This window comes from Chrysemys picta, chromosome 6 (assembly GCF_011386835.1).
Source record: "Chrysemys picta bellii isolate R12L10 chromosome 6, ASM1138683v2, whole genome shotgun sequence".
Lineage (NCBI taxonomy): Eukaryota > Metazoa > Chordata > Testudines > Emydidae > Chrysemys > Chrysemys picta.
Window position 1 is genome coordinate 122867313 of NC_088796.1, and position 21229 is coordinate 122888541.

At 43.6% G+C, this 21229-nt stretch overlaps 1 protein-coding gene across 3 annotated transcripts in view; it reads right to left on the reverse strand.

Moving 5' to 3' along the window:
• POLR1E (RNA polymerase I subunit E) overlaps positions 1–20010 on the reverse strand; it is a 28070-nt gene extending 8060 nt beyond the window's left edge. Inside the window, exons 1-10 of one of the 3 annotated variants that reach the window (XM_065549768.1) lie at positions 19788–19947; positions 17262–17365; positions 14079–14155; positions 9425–9510; positions 8616–8671; positions 5963–6107; positions 4571–4678; positions 3820–3916; positions 2078–2211; positions 1290–1500 (exon numbers count right to left, since the gene is read on the reverse strand). In XM_065549768.1, the coding sequence (XP_065405840.1) occupies positions 1346–1500; positions 2078–2211; positions 3820–3916; positions 4571–4678; positions 5963–6107; positions 8616–8671; positions 9425–9510; positions 14079–14155; positions 17262–17365; positions 19788–19851 (1026 nt within the window). In that variant the 5' untranslated portion in view covers positions 19852–19947 and the 3' untranslated portion in view covers positions 1290–1345. Of the gene's footprint in view, positions 1–1289; positions 1501–2077; positions 2212–3819; positions 3917–4570; positions 4679–5962; positions 6108–8615; positions 8672–9424; positions 9511–14078; positions 14156–17261; positions 17366–19501; positions 19624–19787 lie in introns of those variants that run through there. The other 2 variants (XM_008179519.4, XM_042850416.2) reach the window with 2 other exon arrangements.
• Between the last annotated feature and the right edge of the window lie 1219 nt (positions 20011–21229).

Below are 21229 nucleotides of genomic sequence, written 5' to 3' on the forward strand. Positions count from 1 at the left end.
CCTGTGCTTACAAACAGGGTTCTCCCATCGGTATCGTTAATCCACCCCTCCGAGAGGCGGTAGCTACATCGATGGAAGAATTCTTCCATCAACCTCTCGCTGTCTACACTAGGGGTTAGGTCAGCTAAACTACATCACGCAGGAGTGTGGGTTTTTTCACACCCCTGAGCGACGTAGCTGGGTCGACCTAACTTCTGAGTGTAGATTGGGTCTTAGAATGGTGAGTTTCACTTTTATTTCACACCACTTTGACTTTTGGACTCCCATGCATCAGAATGTCTGGGTTCCCAATATGACAGGTGGATGTTTAAAGAAAGTTTTTTCTATAGAAAGTCTAAACCTGAGATTTTCAAACCTGCCCAGCGGATTTAGAAGCACAATGGGAATTATGCATCCAAATCCCCTTTGAAAATCTACACCTAAATGTTTTGTGTGGAGCTTTGAAGAACGGTCATTACTGCACCTTTAAAAGATGGTTTGGGATACAGAGTTCAAAAGAGCTTGTTAGTTGGGAGCAATGGAGCTGAAGTTGGCTGGAGACTGAACGTACAAATAAAATAAGGCTGGATAAACTTGTAAATAAGGGATACCCCCAGTTCTGCAAGCTCTCATCAAGTGTCTCATGATATTTGGTGTTTTTCTTAAATCTCCAGTGGCTAGAATCTTCATATTTCCACATGATTATTGATAATTTGCATTACCGTGTCGGCCTGAAGGCCTGCTCAAGGACCAGGATTACTCTACTGAGCTAGGCGCTGTACAAAACAGAACCAAAGGACGGTCCCTGTCCCAAAGGGCTTTGATAGAGGCTGCCAAGTGTTATTTCATGTAACAGCTCAGAAATGCTAGAGTTGAAGAAAGAAATCACTTTGTTCCTGGAAGGAAAAACAGCTTTTTCATTTACTGTGTTTATCAGTTAAAAACAAAAACAAACAAAAAAACTGCAAAGACCTCTTGATAACAGCACGAGAAAAAGCAACATATGAAAGACTATTTGGTTCAATGGCCACGCCCCCATGGACTTCCCAGTGATCTGCTCAACATGCAGAGGATGGGAAAATTGTATGATAGCAGAAAGCTGCAATAACTCATTATTAGAGCCGGCTGAGTACTGGATTTTTTGCGTGGTGGGAAATTCACGATTTCTAAATTGTTTCTGCCCAGAAACAAAATCAAACAAAAAAATTCAAAATTTCCTACAACAAAGTTCCAATAAAAATTGTTTCAGGTTGAAACTTTTAGTTTGGATAAAAATAGAAAAAAAAAATCATTCCGAATTCTTACCTTTTAAAATGTCACATTATGTGGAAATCAAAATGCCCTGTTTTGAAAAATAAATTGGAACTTATTGTAATCTTGTTCCAATCCTCCCCCCCCAAATTTCATTGAAACAGACACGTTTCCGCAAAACTGTTTCACTTTTGATGAACCGGCATTTTCTGATGGAAAAATATTCAGTTGGAGCATTTCTGACAGGAGTTACTCTGGCCTTCACAATACCTTGATTTAAAATGGCAAAGTCACGGATGAATTAAAATGGCAAGTTTACACTCTTGAATTATTGGGGTTTCTATAACTTCAAGAAAACGTACATTTTACCGATTAGAAGTAGAAATGGCATTTTCTTAATGGAAGATAGTTTGTGACACGAACGTGTTGATTTGTTCTGCACTCTGTTCACTGTTGAGGCATTAACTGCACAACACGTTTCACTACTTGCTTTCAAGCTTGTCCCGTCCCCTTCTCCCCACCCTTCCCCTTCCAGATTCAGTATCAGGCTTCGTAGGGAAAAAGAGGGGGTTCATTTTTCATCAGTATTTTTAGATTGAGATTTTCATAGCGTTCCAAAGGGCTTTGGACACTGAATGTGTGCTTGACTGCCTTAGACTGCTTTCAAAATTTTAACCGTGGCCCAAAAGTGTACCTGGGGATCAAACTGTTTGTTAGCGCTCAACTGTCATCTTGGTGGATTTTCTTTTTCTTTTTCTGGATTTAAGACTCCATTTGTTACAATACAAATCCCAGTTCACAGCTGAAAGGTAAGTAGGGCAGAGAGATACTCCTGCTATTAACTTACGTTTCTTCTTAATCACTTTCTGGAAACTGAACTTGATGAGGGCATCCAGAAACCACAGACACCGCGCCTTATGGTCCGCTCTGTCCTCACTTAGCGGCATGGACTTCAGTTCTTCTAGAACGAAGGAGCAATGGCTAAAAGGGAGAAGAGGGCACAGGGCATAAAGAAATGGGGGTTTGGGTACAGCACACTAGGACAGGGGATGCCCGAGTGTAAGGAATACACAAATAAGGCCAATTCTGCAGCTAGTTTAAATTTACAGAGCTCCACTGACTTTGATATGGCAAAGCCAATTTATGCTAGCAGAGGATCTGGCCTCACGTGTCAGAGCATCCACTAACCTATTGTGCTCTACCCAGAACCTTTAAATGCACTAATGTTTCATGATGAAAGGCAGGAGTAGTATTCTCTGAGCAGACAGGAGAGAGTCACCAGAAGGACACTTCCACCTAGGGAAGATATTGCTCTGCAAAGGAATGCAGATGATCCTACAGTGTACTAATATGGCGGACAATAGCTGTCCAACCTGTGAGCCTGTCTATTCTAACCTCACCAGGGCACAACAGTCTGCATTCAGCCGCGGTCTACGCAGCTGCTCGGGCCTTTCATCTCCTCTTTATGGTTCCCCTAGCCTCGACTCTCCAAACGTCAACGTGTTTCCTGCTCAGCAGCTTGTCTAGAACACTGCCCAGAATGACGACAGGTTTCAGAGGGGCAGCCGTGTTAGTCTGTATCAGCAAAAACAACGAGGAGTCCTTGTGGCACCTCAGAGACTAACACATTCATTTGGGCATAAGCTTTCGTGGGCTAAAACCCACTTCATCAGATGCATGGAGTGGAAAATACAGTAGGCAGAATATATATACACAGCACATGAAAAGATGGAAGTTGCCTATCAAGTGAGGGGTCAGGTCTAATGATACAATTTAATTAAAATGGAAGTGAGCCATTATCAACAGGAGGAAAAAATCACTTTTGTAGTGGTAATCAGGGTGGCTCATTTCAAACAGTTGACAAGAAGGTGTGAGTAACAGTAGGGGAAAATTAGCATGGGGGAAATTCATTTTTAGTTTTTGTAGTGACCCAGCCACTCCCAGTCTTTATTCAGGCCTAATTTGATGGTGTCCAGTTTGCAAATTAATTCCAGTTCTGCAGTTTCTCGCTGGAGTCTGTTTTTGAAGTTTTTTTGTTGAAGGATGGCTACTTTTAAATCTGTTATTGAATGTCCAGGGAGATTGAAGTGTTCTCCTACTGGCTTCTGTATGTTACCACTCCTGATGTTTGATTTGTGCGCATTTATTCTTTTACGTAGAGACTGTCCAGTCTGGCCAATGTACATGGCAGAGGGGCATTGCTGGCACATGATAGTATATACCCCATGCATGGGTTGCATCCCTGACTATCTTGGACAATAGACACTGATGGACCTATCCTCCATGAATATTAAATATCTAATTCTTCCATCACGTGATCTGGTGCCAGTTGGCTAACAGGGTTTTGAAACAGCACTGAGCTTATCCATCTGCCAATTCCTGGGGCTACTGGTCCATCAGATGAAACAACAGAATAATTCTAATGAAATCCGTCTTGAAATTCCACTAGGGATATACATCTTCCTTCGGATCAACTAAGTTCTACAGGTGTTTTCCTTCATGCTAGCAGCTATTCGTTTTTTCAACTCATTTCATTACAAGGAACTGACCACTCTATTTGCCCCATCAGTAAGCCTAGCGCATCCTTACCTTTTCTCTTCTGTCTTCTTAAGGATCTCCTCAGGAGTAATGCTAACGAAAGCTGCAGCTGGAGTCTGCAGTGCTTCATATTCGGCAGGGGAGAGGACTGGAGAGGTTTTAAGAAATAATAAAGAACACTTTGCTCTTTCAATTGAGGCTCTAGAAGCCCTTAACGACCATTATGGGTCACAACAGCCCTGTACAGTAGGCAAGTCATGTAGATTTACATTACACCAAGGGCTCATTTCATCCATTGCGCGACTGCTCACAGCAACAACCACCACTAACAGTTGAGAGCAGCGAAGAACAGTATATCCGACTAACGCTGCACAGGGAGATGTACTGTAGGCAGGCACAACAATCACAGGGACTGGAAGCCAGCCGGGATTAATGTCCCTGTAGGTTTTGATTCCATGATGAAGCATCTCTCCTGGTACTTGGGTCAACAGTCCAAATTCTACCTTTTGCTCCCCATAATACCCTCCATAACACTTACGGTTGACATCTACTTCACATTCGCACAGGGGAACGCACAAAATCATCTCCTCTGGGAGAAGCCGCTCAAAAGGCCGGATACGTGGCTTATAGGCCCAAAGCCCTAAGGCACACTCTCAAATCCTCTGTCCCCAGTGTTTTGTTCATGAACAGAAATTACTCCTCTCAAATGACACACAACTCTACTGCTCACCCGAGTCTGAACCTTTCCTTTAACTCCGTATTTTCAGCTGGGTAAAGCAGTGCTTTGCCCCATAAAGGATACGGTCCTCAAACCTGTAGACGTTCTCTGGGCTGTCAGCATCTTCCTGGCAGGGAGGTAGGAAGAGGGAGACATCTTGCAAATCATCCTGAGCGGCGTCACTGACTAAAGCTTTCAAAGCAAGCCGGAGATGAGAGAGTGCTTGAGCCAATGCGAACGTGAATGGAGCCACAAAGTGAACGCTTGTGTTTAGTGTCAGTCTATGCCAAGGGAATTCTTGGTTAAAAAACGAGAATTCTTCTGGCTAGAGTTTTAAAGCTCTAAATGCGGTATGGTGTGCGCGGGGGGGGGATACTGGAAGCTTTTGAAATGACTAATAAACTCACGACAATGATTCTGCAAATTTCTATTGTTTTCCCCACTCCAAGTAGAGTTAGCTACGGTACGCAGAGCAGTCGTGTGTGTGCAGAATATAGTGCATTCTCCTATTGGGAGCTCTTTGGGATCACAGAAATGGAGGCCTGGAAGAGACCTCAGGAGGTCACCTACTCCATGCCCCACACTGAGGCAGGATTAAGTATACCAGACCATCTGACAGGTGTCTATGTAACCTGTTCTTAAAAAACCTCCAAATGACAGAGGGATGGGGACTGTCTTTTTATTGTCCGTTTGTACAGCGCCTAGCACACTGGGCCCCCAATCTCCATGCAATACTGAAATAATATTACTCTAAATAAAGAGCCTAATTCACCATTGTGGTTCTCCACAGTTTTATGCCACTGTCATCATTTCATTGCTCGCAACTCTGGGGGCTTGCAAAACCCCATCCGGAGCAGGAAAGAACATGGTGACAATACTGTGGAACTGGAGCAAGAGTAGCCTTTGCTTCTGCTGCTCGTCTGATCCGAAGCCCAGACCCGACAGGGTGACTTAGCTTGTCGGTTTTAAAGCTTTGGGGTCTGCCGGTCCTTTGTGCTGGCCTGATGTGGAATCATTCTTTAAAGGATAAAGTGTGACAGGTTCGGTAGACTAACGTTCTACGCAAACAGCTCACAGAACTGATGGGGAGAATAACTTTCCAGGACCCTCTGCTACCAGAGAGTTGAGATGGCCAAGGAAAAGAATGTACAATTCACCAATTTAGAAGCAGTGTGATCAGAACTAGAAGATTTGATTTCAGCAAGCTTGTAGCAGGGTGGGCTGGACGACTCTCTCCCAGAATGGTAATTTGTTAGTTTGTGGCTGCTCAAATTTCTCCAAGGCCACTACTAGAGAGCTCACCCCTCTGCTTCATTTAACGCTCCAGGCAAATCCGCCTCTCCCTCCCCTAGTCCTTGAGGTGAGTGAATCCTCTGAATACATGAGAGGAGGGAACAGACACAATGAATGAGCAAGTCTCCAAAAACCCAACAGGGAGGCTTGCTGCCGCTCGTCTGCATCACTCTTGTTACTTACCAGCGACACCTTTTGTCTCTATGATGTTTTCTGCCGCTTTTGTCACAGCCACATTTAAAGTCTCACTGCCAACTTGGTGCATCCGTCGCGAGTTCAGGGCTCGCTTCTGCTTGTTGGTGCCGAAGGCTTCAATACACGAATCCACCTGCACAAGAAACCGATCCGAGTTACTGCGCCTAGATACAGAGGTCTGCCCTTTGGAAGGTGCTGGAGGGAAGCAGGATATAATGAACCCTGATGAGGAAGGGTTGCTATTGGATTCTACCTTTCAAAGGAAAGGAAATCCATTTCATAGCCCTGTAGGACCAAATTCTCTCTCCAGTTACAATGGTGCCCTCTATTGGTGTTAACCCGTATGAATGAAAGGAAAACTCAGCCTTTAAATTACAGTCCAGCCCAAGGCAGAGATCGCTTTTGCTATTTTTTTTTTTTAAAAAGCCAGCAAGTACAGAATGAACGCGTCACTAAACAGAGGGGATGCACGATTTTCAGTATGCCAGAATGCGGCCCCCACAATGACCAAGTGCTAGTGAATCTGAACAATAAGCTGCAAACTAAGACCACGTTCCCACAAGCGGATCTACATGGGCAAATCTCTGAGTGTGTACTGGTTTCAGACCCCAAGCCGACAGTGGTGTCTGCCTGCCTGGATCTGACCACAAGATCATGGCCTAATGCCCATATGTAAGTGGGCCATCATCTAATGGAACATTAGACAAGATCATAAACAGAGATTCTATTCGATGTACGGTAACTAAATACGGAGCATTGGGAAAGCTAGAGCTCCTTTTTTAAAAATTGTAAATTTCACTTTTGCTTTGAGCGTCAAAAGGGTTATCAGGTTATAGCTACAAAGTGTAGGGTCTAAAAAGCAGTAACAACAGAGTTACACTGGAACAAAAATGTATTTTCCCCCTCTCCTATATAGTGATTAAGGCCCTGATTCTGCAAGGACTTATGCACGTGCTTAACTTTACACATTGCAAATAGTCTTCTTGTCTTCCATGAGAACACCCACCATGCCTAAAATGAAGGACACGTATAAGTCACCGCTGAACTGCCGTCTGTCTACATTTAAGGGTTAGAATAATAGAACTACGGGGCTGGAAGAGACCTCAATAAGTCATCAACTCCAGCCCCCAAACGCTGCGACAGGACCAAGTAAACCTAGACCATCCATGACAGATGTTTGCCCCACTTTTTCTTAAAACCCTCCAGTGACAGGGATTCCACAACCTCCCTTGGAAGCCTGTTCCAGAGCTTAACTGCCCTTAGAGTTAAAAAGTTTTTCCTACTATCTAACCTAAATCTCCCTTGCTGCAGATTAACTTTATTATTTCTTGTTCTACCTACAGTGGACATGGAGAACAATTGATTACAGTCCTCTTTGTAACAGCCCTTCACATATTTGAAGACAGACTGAGGGGGACCCTGATAACATTTCTTTTCTTAAGAAAAAACATTTTTTTAATCTTTCCTAAAAGTCAGGTTTCTAAATCATTTTTGTTGCTGTCCTCTGGACTCTCCTCAATTTGTCCACATCTTTCCTAAAGTATGGCCACCAGAACTGGACACAATACTCCAGCTGAGGTCTCACCAGTGCCGAGCAGAGCAGGACAATTACCTTCCAAGTCTTACATATAACACTCCTTATACACCCCAGAGTAACAGTCTTTTTTGCAACTGCATCACACTGATGACTCATTCATTTTGCGATCTATTACAGCCCCCAGCTCCTTTTCAGCAGTACTACCACCTCGCCACTTACTCCCCACTTTGTAGTTGTGCATTTGCTTTTATCTTCCCAAGTGAAGTACTTTGCATGCATCTCTACTGAATGTCATGTTGAATTCTGACCAATTCTCCAATTTGTCAAAGTCCTTTTGAAATCTAATCCTGTCCTCCAAAGTTCTTGCAAATCCCCCTCCCTCCCCGCCCCCCGCTTTGGTGTCATCCACAAATTTTATAAGCATATTACCCACTCCATTATCTAAGTCATTAATGACAATATTGAATAGTACCGGATCCAAGAATGAACCACGTGGGGCCCCACTAGATACAGCCTCCCAGTCTGACAGCGAACCATTGATAACTACTCACTGAATATGATTTTTCAACCAGTTATGCACCCACCTAATGAGGAATAGATGAAATTACTGTTGCCCTAGTTTGCTTATAAGAATGTCATGTGGGTCTGTGCCAAAACCCTTACTAAAAATCAAGACATATCATGTCTACCGCTTCCCCCGCCCAGGCCACTAACCCTGTCAAAGAACAATTAACATCAATTAACATTAAACTTCTTCTTTGTGAACATAGACTATCAGGGTTGGAAGGGACCTCAGGAGGTCATCTAGTCCAACCCCCTGCTCAAAGCAGGACCAATCCCCATGCTTTAGGTAAACTTAAAATAAATCAGTGAATACAGCCCAACATTTTGGTAGCCGTTAACCTGTCTAATGTTTTCATCACCAAAGCTATAAGAATGATAAAAATGCTGCTGTTACACCACTTAAAACCTATTGCTCAGCTTGAGAACAACTAAAACTGTTGAACTACACCCATTAATGGCAAAAGCGAACAAATCATTTCTAGACTAGTATCATTTCCTGAGGATAGCCCAGTGATTATGTTAGAAAAATGAAACTTTTACCTTCTCTCTGTAGGATTTATTCTGATAATCTGATGGGTCGTCATCTAGTAAATCATCTACAAAAAGAACAAATATGAGTCCACTTAGGGATGACTGTGCTACCGCAGGCCGTAATACGTATGTCTTCATTCACCCTGTGCTAGAACTGGCTTACAAGCTCTCAGGCTTGATACTCGAGAATTTAAAAAAGGATAAACTGAAATACTAGACAGCATTTAAGAGAGAGACTGGGCAGTCATGTTACTACAAAGAGCATTAATACTTTGGTTTGATACGTCGCAAAAGGGGTGTCCTGGATTATACCAATATCAGGATCACCTAGTGCCCCAAGGAAACATGTCATTGAGGATACTGACTATTTCCCTCTAGGCTTACGGCAATAAAAGCAGCCCTGTGCTGTCCAGGGATTATTTGATTTCCCAGAAAGTGGCGATTCACTCTCCAGGCGTGTTCAGTTCTAGCCTTCTCCTAAGCAGAAGACACAAAAGACGATAACACCAAAACACGACCTGAAACTGTTGATTGGGATTAAATTCAACGTTTTCCACCTTCCACCCTGTTCTTCCTAAAGTTCACCTCTTAGCATGCAATGTGGAAAACAGTAAAAGGGAGAGTAGTAGCTAGCTCCTTAAAGCACTGGAAAAAAGTGTATTGTGGGGACATTGTCCAATCGGCTTGCGCTCTTTCACTCAGGGACCAATAAGAACATCCGTGACGTTGGATTGGTGGAAACAGGAGCCAAACTATAGGCAGCAGACTGAGTACAGATGTACTGTGATGTCGGTGGGAGAGTTCAAACTTTTACGTACCTGACAACAACGGCTGCATGTTGAATAATTCAGCATTATAGACTTCCATTTGTCCAGCGTCCTTGTCTAACACGCCGACAAAGTACCTATGGAGAGCACAGCAAGGGAGGATTAACCAGAGTGATGGTAAGTGAAATACGTTCGCAATATTATATGGCACGGTGCTCTTCATGTCCCTCCTCCTCCCTCCCGCCCCAGCAGGGACCGATTTTTTCCAATCACAACAACTAGAATTTCACAGTAAAATGAGTTCCATAAAAGTCACATAGGAGGCCTGATTTTTAACCCCAGAGTCTCAAATGGAGGCATCTAAATTAGCCCCCAGGCACACAAAACAGGTGTTGAGACGCCTAAGTGTCATCTTCTATTCTCTTTCTTGTTTCTATTTGCAGGGATCCTAAGACCACCTCTAAGCGGGATCTCCTTGGGTGCAGTGTCTGGTTTCGGAAGCTTAAGAATGAAGTTTTTCTAGGGTTGCCTGAGCTCAGGATCAATACTATCTGGAATGCAAAGGATACGGATATTTCAAACCCTGACTTGGTTCTCAGGCAAATAATTGTTTGCTATAAGCGATTGGGCCAGTTTGGATGGCTCTTTTATAGTCTGTCGGTTCTTTTCATAGCTCAGATTCCACGTGGCCGTTCTCCGGTTATTAATGGCCCCTGGAACCTACGGCTTGGGCTACACTTAAAACTAACAACAGATCAGCTGCGTTGGTCAGAGGTGTGAAAACTCACACCCCCAGCCAACGTAACTATGACGACCAAACCCCCAGTGTAGACGCAGCTATGCCAACAGAGGAGTGCTTCTGTTTGGGGAGGCAGTGTTCCTACATTGAAAGAAAGACTCCTTCTGTTGGGGTAACCTGTGTCTATGCCAGCATAGACATGTCTACACTAAAGCCTACGTGTGACAGCTTCCCAGAAACTGACTCTACTTTCTCCGCTACTGAGAAAACAGATATTTTTGCAGGACCAAAACAGTTCATTTTAAAGGGATCGAGCCCTCCCCTTCTTTCCAGCCAGCAGTTCAGAGGGAGAAGACGGGTGGTTCACTTTGCGGCTGTCAGACCCACATGGCTTGAGACAATGTATGTTTCTCCCCTATTCAGCGTAACTCTGTGGAGCAGGCTGGATATTTCTCTCGTCCACCTGGCAGCTGAGGGCATTCTTTTTATGTTGCGTTTGGCAAGGTTGTCAGACGGCTTGTGCTGGGTCCGCCCCTCTCCCTATCGTTTTTAAAACTGGAACTGACTTGGTGAGGCCCAAGTATGGCTACAGTATTCCACCAGACATTCAGGTATGCCGAGCTGAGGGAGGAATTCTCTCTACTGCCTTGTCTATTTCACGGGAGCAGTTCAACTAAAGGCGTAATTTCAAACTGATGTAGTTCAACAGGGCACCATCGAGCTAAGCTGAATCGACACAAGCCAGCTTCAAATTGAATTCAGCGTCTCCGCAGGGTTAGACAGGGACTAAGAGCAAAAATACAAGTCTAGTAGCTAATAAAACTTGGGAGGCCATTTCAGGAACAACTATGGACGAGTAGCTGCTAGAAGCTTTATGGAGGCAATGCCTTGTCTTCGGGTTGTGGAGAACAGCAACCCCATTGGTGGCTCTTTCAACTAGACAAAAAGAATGAGTCACACATCCAACTAAATTGAATGGAGAGGAAAGGAATAAAAAAAGGATGGGGTCTGAAGCCTCTAATCAAAGAAAAACCCTCAGAAAGAAAAAGAGCACGCTAGGCCTTGGCTACACTGGCGCTGTACAGCGCTGCAACTTGCTGCGCTCAGGGGTGTGAAAAAACACCCCCCTGAGCGCAGCGAGTACAGCGCTGTAAAGTGCCAGTGTAATCAGAGCCTGCAGCGCTGCATGCTCCCTCACAGCGCTGCAAGCTATTCCCCTCGGAGAGGTGGAGTACTCACAGCGCTGCGAGAGAGCTCTCACAGCGCTGGCGGCGCGACTACACTCGCGCTTCACAGCGCTGCCGCGGCAGCGCTGGGAAGTCCCGAGTGTAGCCAAGGCCCTACTCAGACTAGCCAGGTGTCCTCACCTAGGTGCAGTGATCTTCACACCTAAGGAAGCTACATTTCCACCTCTCCAGCTTCAAGAACTGGCCTCACATTAGCCAGGCACATGTCTAGGGCTCTACACCAGCTGTTCCAAGGATCGATTACATCATTAAAACAGTCTCTTAATCATGCCCAATGATATGAGTGTTCAGAGATGGAGTCCTACGTTGATATAAAATTGCATATCATTGATATTTGTAGCATAGATGTTCATTAGACTAATTGGGTCTCAATTTAACTCTCCAGACACAAGCATAAAACCGCCCCTAGAGTCTTGTTGCAATGACAGTATTGTAAATTAAGTTCTGTCAAAATTAAAGTCACAGCTCTCCTCATTTCATTTGAGACAGAGGAGAACAAAAATACATGACCAGCATGTAATCAATCTCTTTCACCTTTTAGACGAGTTTAGTCCTGGATTTCCTGCTACAGCCACTCTTGGACTGCTTAACAAAGTGGCGAGTAGCAGAAAGGGACTTGCTTTTAATCGAATCATTTAGGAGCCTCAAGTTTAGAAGTACCATCCCCCTGCTACACTCTCACATGATCCAAAACAAACACTGAGCTAATTTGTTCTCTTCCCACCCACATTGCCCATCAATATTTCAATTGTTATGAGGCACAGAATCGGCAAACGTATGTCAATGCAGCTGTTACCAGTACAGATCTGACTAGGACTCAAACTTGACAGACATTTCTGAAGTTCGCCTTTTTCACCCTCCATTGGTATATATTAAATTTAAGAGACACATCAAGTCAAATTTGACCCCAAAGGGCAGGTTGTCTATTAAAACAAACTTCTCTCTAAATCCAAGACCAAACTAGCTGCAAAGTTTAAGTTGTGAGCACCGCAGGCAAATGTTTTAGCTGCATCTGCCTGAAAAAAAATCAGTTTCGTTGGAGGAACAGAAATCCAGTTCTAGGTCTTCTCCACATTCCACATCTAAGGCAGGATTTCCACAGCTGTCTAAGGGATCTGGACATCCAATTACTAACTGATTTCAATAGGATTCCTCACAGATGAGCAAGTTTTTGCAGGATCGGGGCCTTACATGATTTTATTATTCAGTTCCTATGGAAACAAACCTGGTCGTACTGTTAGGACTATTGCCTGAAGTCATGTAAAAGCTTGTTTTGTTCTTTCTCTCTCACTATTTATATATACAACAAAACCTAAATTTAGGCTCGAATTTGACCTGACAGTGTCTCTTAGGGATGTTCCTTCTTCCAACTGCACACACATTAAACTTCCCTTGATATTAATGGGAATGTCAATGTGCCTCAAGGGAAGAACAGATACCCTTAACAGATCCAACAGGAAAGGATTATTTGCAGTTGACTTTTCCTGGATCCACTAATTCCAAAGGTTTCTATCAAAACCAGAGGTTCCCTTACTTACAGTTCCTAGCTCAAGCAAGACTTGATAAAACAACATTATTATTACTAACATTTGCCTGGATGCTCCAGCATCTGTTATCTTTTTCTTATTCTTCCCAATGAAAATACCATCCCTTTATGGTGTATGGCAGTGGTTCTCAACCAGGGGTATGCGTACCCCTGCAGATACGCAGAGGTCTTCCAGGGGGTATGTCAACTCATCTAGATATTTGCCTAGTTTTACAACAGGTAAAAAGCACTAGCGAAGTCAGTACAAACTAAAATGTCATACAGGCAATGACTTGTTCATACTGCTCTATATACAATCCACTGAAATGTAAGTACAATATTTATATTCCAATTGATTTATTTATAATTATATGGTAAAAATGAGACAGGCAGCCGTTTTTCAGGGACAGCGTGCTGTGACACTTTTGTATTTTTATGTCTGATTTTGTAAGCAAGTCGTTTTTAAGTGAGGTGAAACCGGGGGCGCAAAACAAATCAGACTTCTGAAAGGGGTACAGCAGTCTGGAAAGGTTGAGAACCACCGGTGTACGGAACAGTCAAATAGATCATCAAGCTGCTGACCTGCAACTGCCCAGTGATCATGCAAGACCAAGGTAACCTCTGCATATCCCTCTACCTTGATATAACGCACCCCGATATAACACGAATTCGGATATAACACGGTAAAGCAGCGCTCCGGGGGGGAGGGGCGGGGCTGCGCACTCCGGTGGATCAAAGCAAGTTCGATATAACGCGGTTTCAGCTATAATGCGGTAAGATTTTTTGGCTCCCAAGGACAGCGTTCTATCGAGGTAGAAGTGTATATCATGTACAGATTCTGCCAAATTTGAAGGGTGGGTTATTAAACTGGATTCTGCAACATCAGTGTCTCTCCTTGGTGATTTTACTTACCGTTTGTTTGTTTTTTAACCCAAATCTTCTTAATCGGATGTACACATATACTGCATGGCTAGATATTTCAGCCGCACTCAGCACCTCTCATCGAGAACAATGGCAGCTGTGAGGTGCTAAACTCTTGAAAATCTGACCCTCTTTCTTTCCGATCCTCAGCAGAAGCTGAGCTCTTCTGAAAATCTGCCCCCGCATTTATAAACAGCACAAATGAAAAGGCTAAGACAAGAATCAAGTAAACAGAACAACTGCTTTCCCTCCTCCTTTGCACGCACGCCATACCTGCATAGGGAGTTACATTTCAGGACACCTGAGCCGAAGTTTTTTCCCACATAAGAAAGCCTGTCTGTCTCCGAAGTCTAAAATACAAAGAAAAGTAACTTTAGTGATGGGGTACTTGTGACACAAATTCTCCATGTGCACTGAACTTTCTAACCGAGCTATTAAGTCCTTTTTTCCTGGGTATCAGATGCCAACAAAAGACATTTTTAACTTGTCTACTTTTAGGGAAATTTTCTCATCAAGTCTATTAAAAAAAAAAATCACACCGATATTTCCCAAAGAAAGTCTCAAAAGAAACAACATTTCGTACCACTGAAAGAGCCCAACCTGGTAAATAATGCTACCCCCACATTCACCTAAAGGAAGGTAAGAACACTTTACGTGGAAGTTATTGCCTTCATAGTTCTAATAGTATTTTTGGTTAACTTCTGAGCACACTTAGCACTCTGTCGTGAACGCTGGAATTTAAAAAACACAGCTAGAACGTCTTGTCCGCAATAGTTAAACCTAAACATGATGGTTTGTAATAGAACTGCTGTAACTAATTAGGGCTAAAAATGTATAAGAAATTAACCATCTTTGCTATTAAATTTAAGGTGTTATTTCAGATGCTTTAGATAAAGTTACATCCAGCCTTCCATTATAACTGTTGCTCATAACTTCCTGAAAATTAATTCTCCTCCTGGACTGAAAACTGCTGTGTTTTGTCTCAGCTCCAAGGTTATTCCTGGGGCAGTGGTAGCACGAGTAAAATTAATTCAGTGATTTTTTTTAAATGTAATTTTAATACACACAAGCACACACTATCACTCTATAAACACACACGCTTTTGAAAAACTGGACTTCTTTATGTGCCCTTGGACTCAAAAACAGCTGAACTTTAAAACTTCATTGCATCGTCAGTTTATATCCCCAATCCCGAAAGCCGAGTGCGATTCAGCCACTCTGAAGAGTTTACAGGATTAGGGCCTATGTTTAAAAACGATTTAAATAAAGAACTTTCGTACATCTGCAGTACAAAATTTCTACCTAGTTTGTGGTTGAACATGTGTTTACTATTCAGTAGTACTAACTGCGTTACTCCACAATAACTCAGGTAAGTTTTTTCCTTTTCTGGCCATTGGCTTGTTTCTCTGTCAACTAAAGCCAACATAAGCAAAACTTTCACACAAGAGAATTCAATCATAACAAAAACTACAGCAATGCAAATGTTAAGGTTAGAAATGTAAACATGAAAGAAATCAGAAAATGCAACGTGGTTTTTGCAGTCATCTTAGCCTGCCTACTCTGCAAATAATAGCTTTACTTTTTTATTAGGTGTGCTGTTAACCATAGACCTAATATAGACAGTGTGTGCAACATGGGACAGTCAATATTACTTTCAGAATCTATGACTGTGTGTGTTTAATTTGGTAACCTTAACTATATTACTGCAATGGTACTTTGCATTTAACCTATGAGCCAGAGCAATTCAAACTTGCAGTGTCCTGCATTATTGAACCCTGTTACCATCCCTTTATATAATTGGTATTAATACACTTGAAGTGCATTGTTTGGTAAGCTATATGTGTCTGATCATGAATTGCTTTGACAAAACAAAATCGTGCCTTCATACCTATCAACACACTAATACTCCGGACTACTTCTTAAGGTTACACTGACATCTTGTGGTTTTGTAGACTAAAGACTGCAGAATACACGCTTTTTAGAGAATTGAGGAGCTCCAGGTATCAGTGCACAGACTATTCCTCATAGTAACATGGCAGACAGCAAGCTAACTCAAAGCTACAGGAAAAGCTCTTCCCTCCCTTTCTCTCCCCCCACCCCCGCCACTGTTCCAAGCAGCAGCTTTTTCCATTTAAACTTCTGCTACTACTTTCCCTCACTCCAATCTGATTTCTGTTCCTAAAAACAGTCTCTCAGCCATGCAAGCTGAAATAAAGGTCTGGACATATCCAGAATCTCATAAAATACCATAAAGTTGAATGGTTTAATTTTGGGGTTTGTGTTTTGTTTTTAATTCACATGGAGGGTTCATTGGCTACTTTCTCTTTCAAAAGCGACAGAGTCCTGTGGCACCTTATAGACTAACAGACGTATTGGAGCATAAGCTTTCATGGGTGAATGCCCACTTCATTAGACGCATGTCCAGACTAACACAGCTACCCCTCTGATACTTTCTCTTTTAAGGGGCACCATCAATTTGAAATCTAGCCAATTTTTTTTTCTAAGTTAGTTAAAAACGTTTTCAGTTACTACACCTGCTTAAATCCCCCTCCTAATTTATGATGCTTTACCATCACATTTGTTTTAATGTTTTCCTCTCCACTGCTTGGGGGGGGGGGGGGAGGGGAGGGGAGAGAGGGGAAGACCCACAAAACAATAGCCCAACTAAAGCCCTGCTCCTACAATCAGATCCATGCCAGTGGACCCAGAGACAACCCTATTGGGAACCTATCAGGACTGGGGCCTATCTCCTTATACAAGAGAACCCAGTGAAAATGACTGTACATGAAGAGGATGCCAAATGCATAAACAAAAACCTGATACAAACAGAGATTCTCCTTCACCCCAGGACCATAGGAATTCACAGACTGGATCAGACCCAAAATTCATCTAGTCCAATATCTGTCTCCAAATGTGGGCAGTTCCAAATACTTCGGAGGAAGGTACAAGAACTCCAAAATAGCAGATGAAGGATAATCTGCCACCACATTAGAGCTCATCTTGATGTCTAATTGCTTAAAATATTTAATACATATGAGCAAAAGATTTAATAATCTTCCAAAATGTGTTATCCACTATAACACTACATATTTTACTTGCATCTGAAAGAAGTGAGGTTCTTACCCACGAAAGCTGATGCTCCAATACTTCTGTTAGTCTTAAAGGTGCCACAGGACCCTCTGTTGCTTTTTACAGATTCAGACTAGCACGGCTACCCCTCTGATACATATTTTATATCCATACAATATCTTTCATTGTAATCTTAGATGTTATACTTGTAACAGCGGCAGGTTACAAAAATATACAAAAGTGAGATTTTTTTATTTCAGTGTCCCTTTACATATTTTTCAATACTTCTTGGCAAGAATATCCTGATTGACAAAGACAAAAACCTGGTAATAAACAGGGATCTGATATTTCACTGTAGAACTCTTCTACAATGACAAACAAACTTACCAAGATTCTTTGGTGTTTCTTTCTGGGATTAGTAGCGTCTTTGCTTTTGTATAAAGTAAAATCCATGTTTTCAGAATTCTGCAGTTTTCCATTTGAGAATTGAACTGTAATAAATGTGTAAGGAGAAAGCATTTGAAACGGTACAGATAAAGGTAATTGGTATGTTTAAAATAAAAATGTTGATAACAATGCCAAGAAAGAGGTTGTTTTAATGAGAATTTTGGGCAGCCTGAGTTATGTCAGAGTTCATTTCAGAATACAAGTGATTTTTTTTTTTCAGAATAATTACTCCACTTTGGAAGCCAAGTAATTATTCTGGAATAAAGTGACTTTTCTTATGGCACAGTATCCACACAGGAAGTGAGTCTGGAATATCTACTGCAGAACAGTTTACTCTGCAGTGGTTATTCCACTCAATTTCCGAGCATAGACAGGACCTTATATTGTGCTACAGGTGTAGAGCAGAGGGTCGCTAATGTCCTACACCTGAGACGTCAGTGATTTGTCCCGAGTAAGATGCCAGAGAATTTCCCTGGCAAGGCTAGACCAAGGCTTGACACTAAAGAAGGATGTCATCAGACATGATTTGAAAGATTCTACTATTTGCCCCAACTGAGATAAGGGCCCGGTGTCCTAGGAGCTGTACAAACAGTCAGAAACAGACCCTGAAGAGCGTACAATTCCTCCATCACTGACAATTTTGAAATCAAGATGGGATGTTTTTTTTCAAAAAGCTCTGCTCTAGGAATTATTGTGAGGCAGGTCCCTGGCCCATGCTATAAGGGAGATCAGACTCGATGATCACTAGCCTTGGAATCTATGAATTTAAACAATCTTTTGGATGTAGACAGCTCCCTGAATTTAACCTCAACACTCTGAGACTATTTTTATCATGTTCCATTCATTGATATGTTCATGAATCTATGTTGACTGCAGACTTCAAAAGGACCACGCACATACATGCACGCATTTGCTTTCTCGGAACAGGGCCCGAATGCAGCACAGTGAAAGCGATGCAAAAAAACACATTGTAATAGCAAGGCTGGTGTGAAAACACAGCAAAGGAGCAGCTTAGAAACAAGCAGCCTGCCCTCCAGAAAACTGCCTTCTACCTTTATTTGTCTTTCACTGACTTTAATTTAGGGTTGATTATTTTTAAGAATGTATTTAATAGCTACAATTCTGCATTTTTTCTTGAAATCTCACAGGTAAATATTTTGTCACACCTCCAAAAACTGAGTACAGTTGCACAGTGGTGCATGCCAGTTAGGGTGCATGCCAGTAGCACCCGAGTTAGGGTGACCAGATGTCCAGATTGGCCAAACCGGACAGTCTCTACGCAAAAGAATAAATGGACTCAAATCTGACATCAGGAATCATAACATTCAAAACCCAGTGGGAGAACACTTCAACCTCTTAACCACTCAGTGACAGACTTGAAGGTGGCAATTTTGCAAAAAAACTTCAAAAACAGAATCCAAAGAGAGACTGCTGAACTTGAATTAATATGCAAATTAGATACAATTAACTTAGGTTTGAACAGAGAGTGGGGATGGTTGGGTCATTACACTAATTGAATCTATTTCCCCATGTTAAAATATCCTCACACCTTCTATGGGTCATCTCCTTTACCACTTCAAAGGTTTTTTTCCTCTCTCCTGCTGATGATAGCTCATCTCAATTGATTGGCCTCTTACAGTTGGTCTGGCTACACCCACCTTTTCATGTTCTCTGTATGTATAAATATCTTCTGTGTGTTCCATTCTATGCATCTGATGAAGTGGGCTGTAGTCCACAAAAGCTTATGCTCAAATAAAATTGTTCGGCTCTAAGGTGCCACAAGGACTTCTCGTTCTTTTTGCGAATACAGACTAACAGGGCTACTGCTCTGAGTCCCGATTATTGGGTCTTTTTCTTTTATAGGCTCTTATTACCCCCCACCCCCACCCCCACCCCGACCCCGATTTTTCACATTTGCTGTCTGGTCACCCTAACCTCCGTCCTCATAGACATCAGAAACAGCCGCCTGGTGTGGCCAGAACAACTCCAGGGTGAGGGATTCACCCTCCACCCCCGAGGGCAGCAGAGCGATTCCCTTCACGGGCAAGCCAGAGGAAGGAGCAGCCAACCGAAAGGACGCATCGGACCCCGAAGGGGAAAGTGCCCCCCAGAATTCGCCTCTACAACGTCCAGGGTCGGGAGAGCACCGGGGAGATCCGGCCGGGAAGGACGAAACTCACCTACATCCAAACCAACAAACGTCCCTGCGATCAAAGCCGGGCACCGGGCGGGCAGACCCACAGCCGCCCCCCGAGACCCGCGCCGGGCAGAGAGCGAGGGGTCCCCGACTCCCGGGCTGCTGCTGGGGGGCGCGGGGCAGCAGCGCCCCTGCCCGGGGGAGCCGGTCCCCGCGCACCGCGTGGCGCAGGAGGGCGCGCAGCCAGCGGCCCGGACCCTGCGCCCCGGGGCGCAGCTCGGGGGAGAGCGGCCCGTGCTCCGCCCCAGCGTCCGGGGCGCGACTCTTACCGAGCGGGGCGCTCTGGGCCTCCTCGGGGTCCCCCCGGTAGCACCAGCGGGCGGCAGCGGCCATGGCGCGGCTCCTCGCGGCCGGCTAGAGACCGCCTCCCGGCCGCGATCGCCACCTACAGCCGGCCGGCGCACGGCGCTGGAGACGCCCCCGGTTCAATGGCCCCGCTGCGCAGAGACGAGCCGGGTCTGTGCGTCGCCCCCTGGGCCTCTGCTCTGCTCTGCTCTCACCCTGCCTGGGACGCACTGCGGGCCCTCTGACAACAGGGCTACAAGGAAAGGTGGGGCTGGTGCCCTCTCATTTCTGGGAGCGCCTCTGCATCTTCTGCTGAAAGTGGGTTTTTTTCCTCCACCTTTTTATGCATTGCCATGAGTCAGTCCTAAGAGGACAAGAAGATTGGCAAGCAGCGCAGTGGGTATCATCATTAAATACAGCAGGGTTGGAGCAAGCTTCTGAAGAACTTCCTAGGAATTATGTCTACTCACCACCACATGGCACATGTAGGGAGAATATTACACTCAAACATAACACACTGATCGACTAGATTGTTACAAATACAAATGGCTAGAAATAGACCTACCACCATCTGCTTCCTTCGGTCCATAACACTTTTGCAGGGAGACCCAGTCTGCTGTTTAATTTCAGTCAGAGTTTTGCCTGGTTTAATGAGAACTTCAGGAGTTGCCCCATTATATTTATTATTTGAATGGCTGAACTTTATGAGTGTGACCCACAATTTAAAACTGTCCATCTTAGGTGCCACAAGTACTCCTGGTCATTCTAAGAGCTGTGGTGACACTGTCAGGAAGAAAGGCAGAGTGGGGGTGTGAGCGTTTGAGAGAAAGAAGACCCCCTTTCACCAGAGCTCATTTGAACTCTTGTTTCACAAGCCTTTTATCATTTGGGGCTGCACCACAGTTTAGTCCAGTCCAGTCCAGAATATTAGTCCACTTATTGCCTTTTTTGCCATCTGTTCTTTAGTGAAACCACATCCCTATTTGACAACTCATGATTCTTTCTGTTCCCAAATGTACATAAATAGTTGTCAATATTATCCTTAAGCACTCTGCTTCCAGTTGAGGTCCCCTCAAACACATATACCCCCTTTTTCTAGGGAGAGTTGTTGGTCTGCTTACAACTATCACTTGGCTAACAGTCAACTTTAAACATTCTTCAGATAACATCTTTGTGGCCAGTCTTTGCGTACATGTAAATGGAGTGTGTGTCCCCCAGACCAGCTTTCTAGACCAACATTTTTTTGTCATGCCAACAGAAAAAAAAGTTTAGACAAAGGCTATTGGGTAGAATTTTGATATTAATAAGAGATGAGGTGTCTTTGGATATTAATACAAAACAATTATAATTACCCGTATCTGGATATATTATTCCTGTCATAGATGTTGATGAGTCTCATTGGCTGCAGTCTGCTGATTCTCTAAGA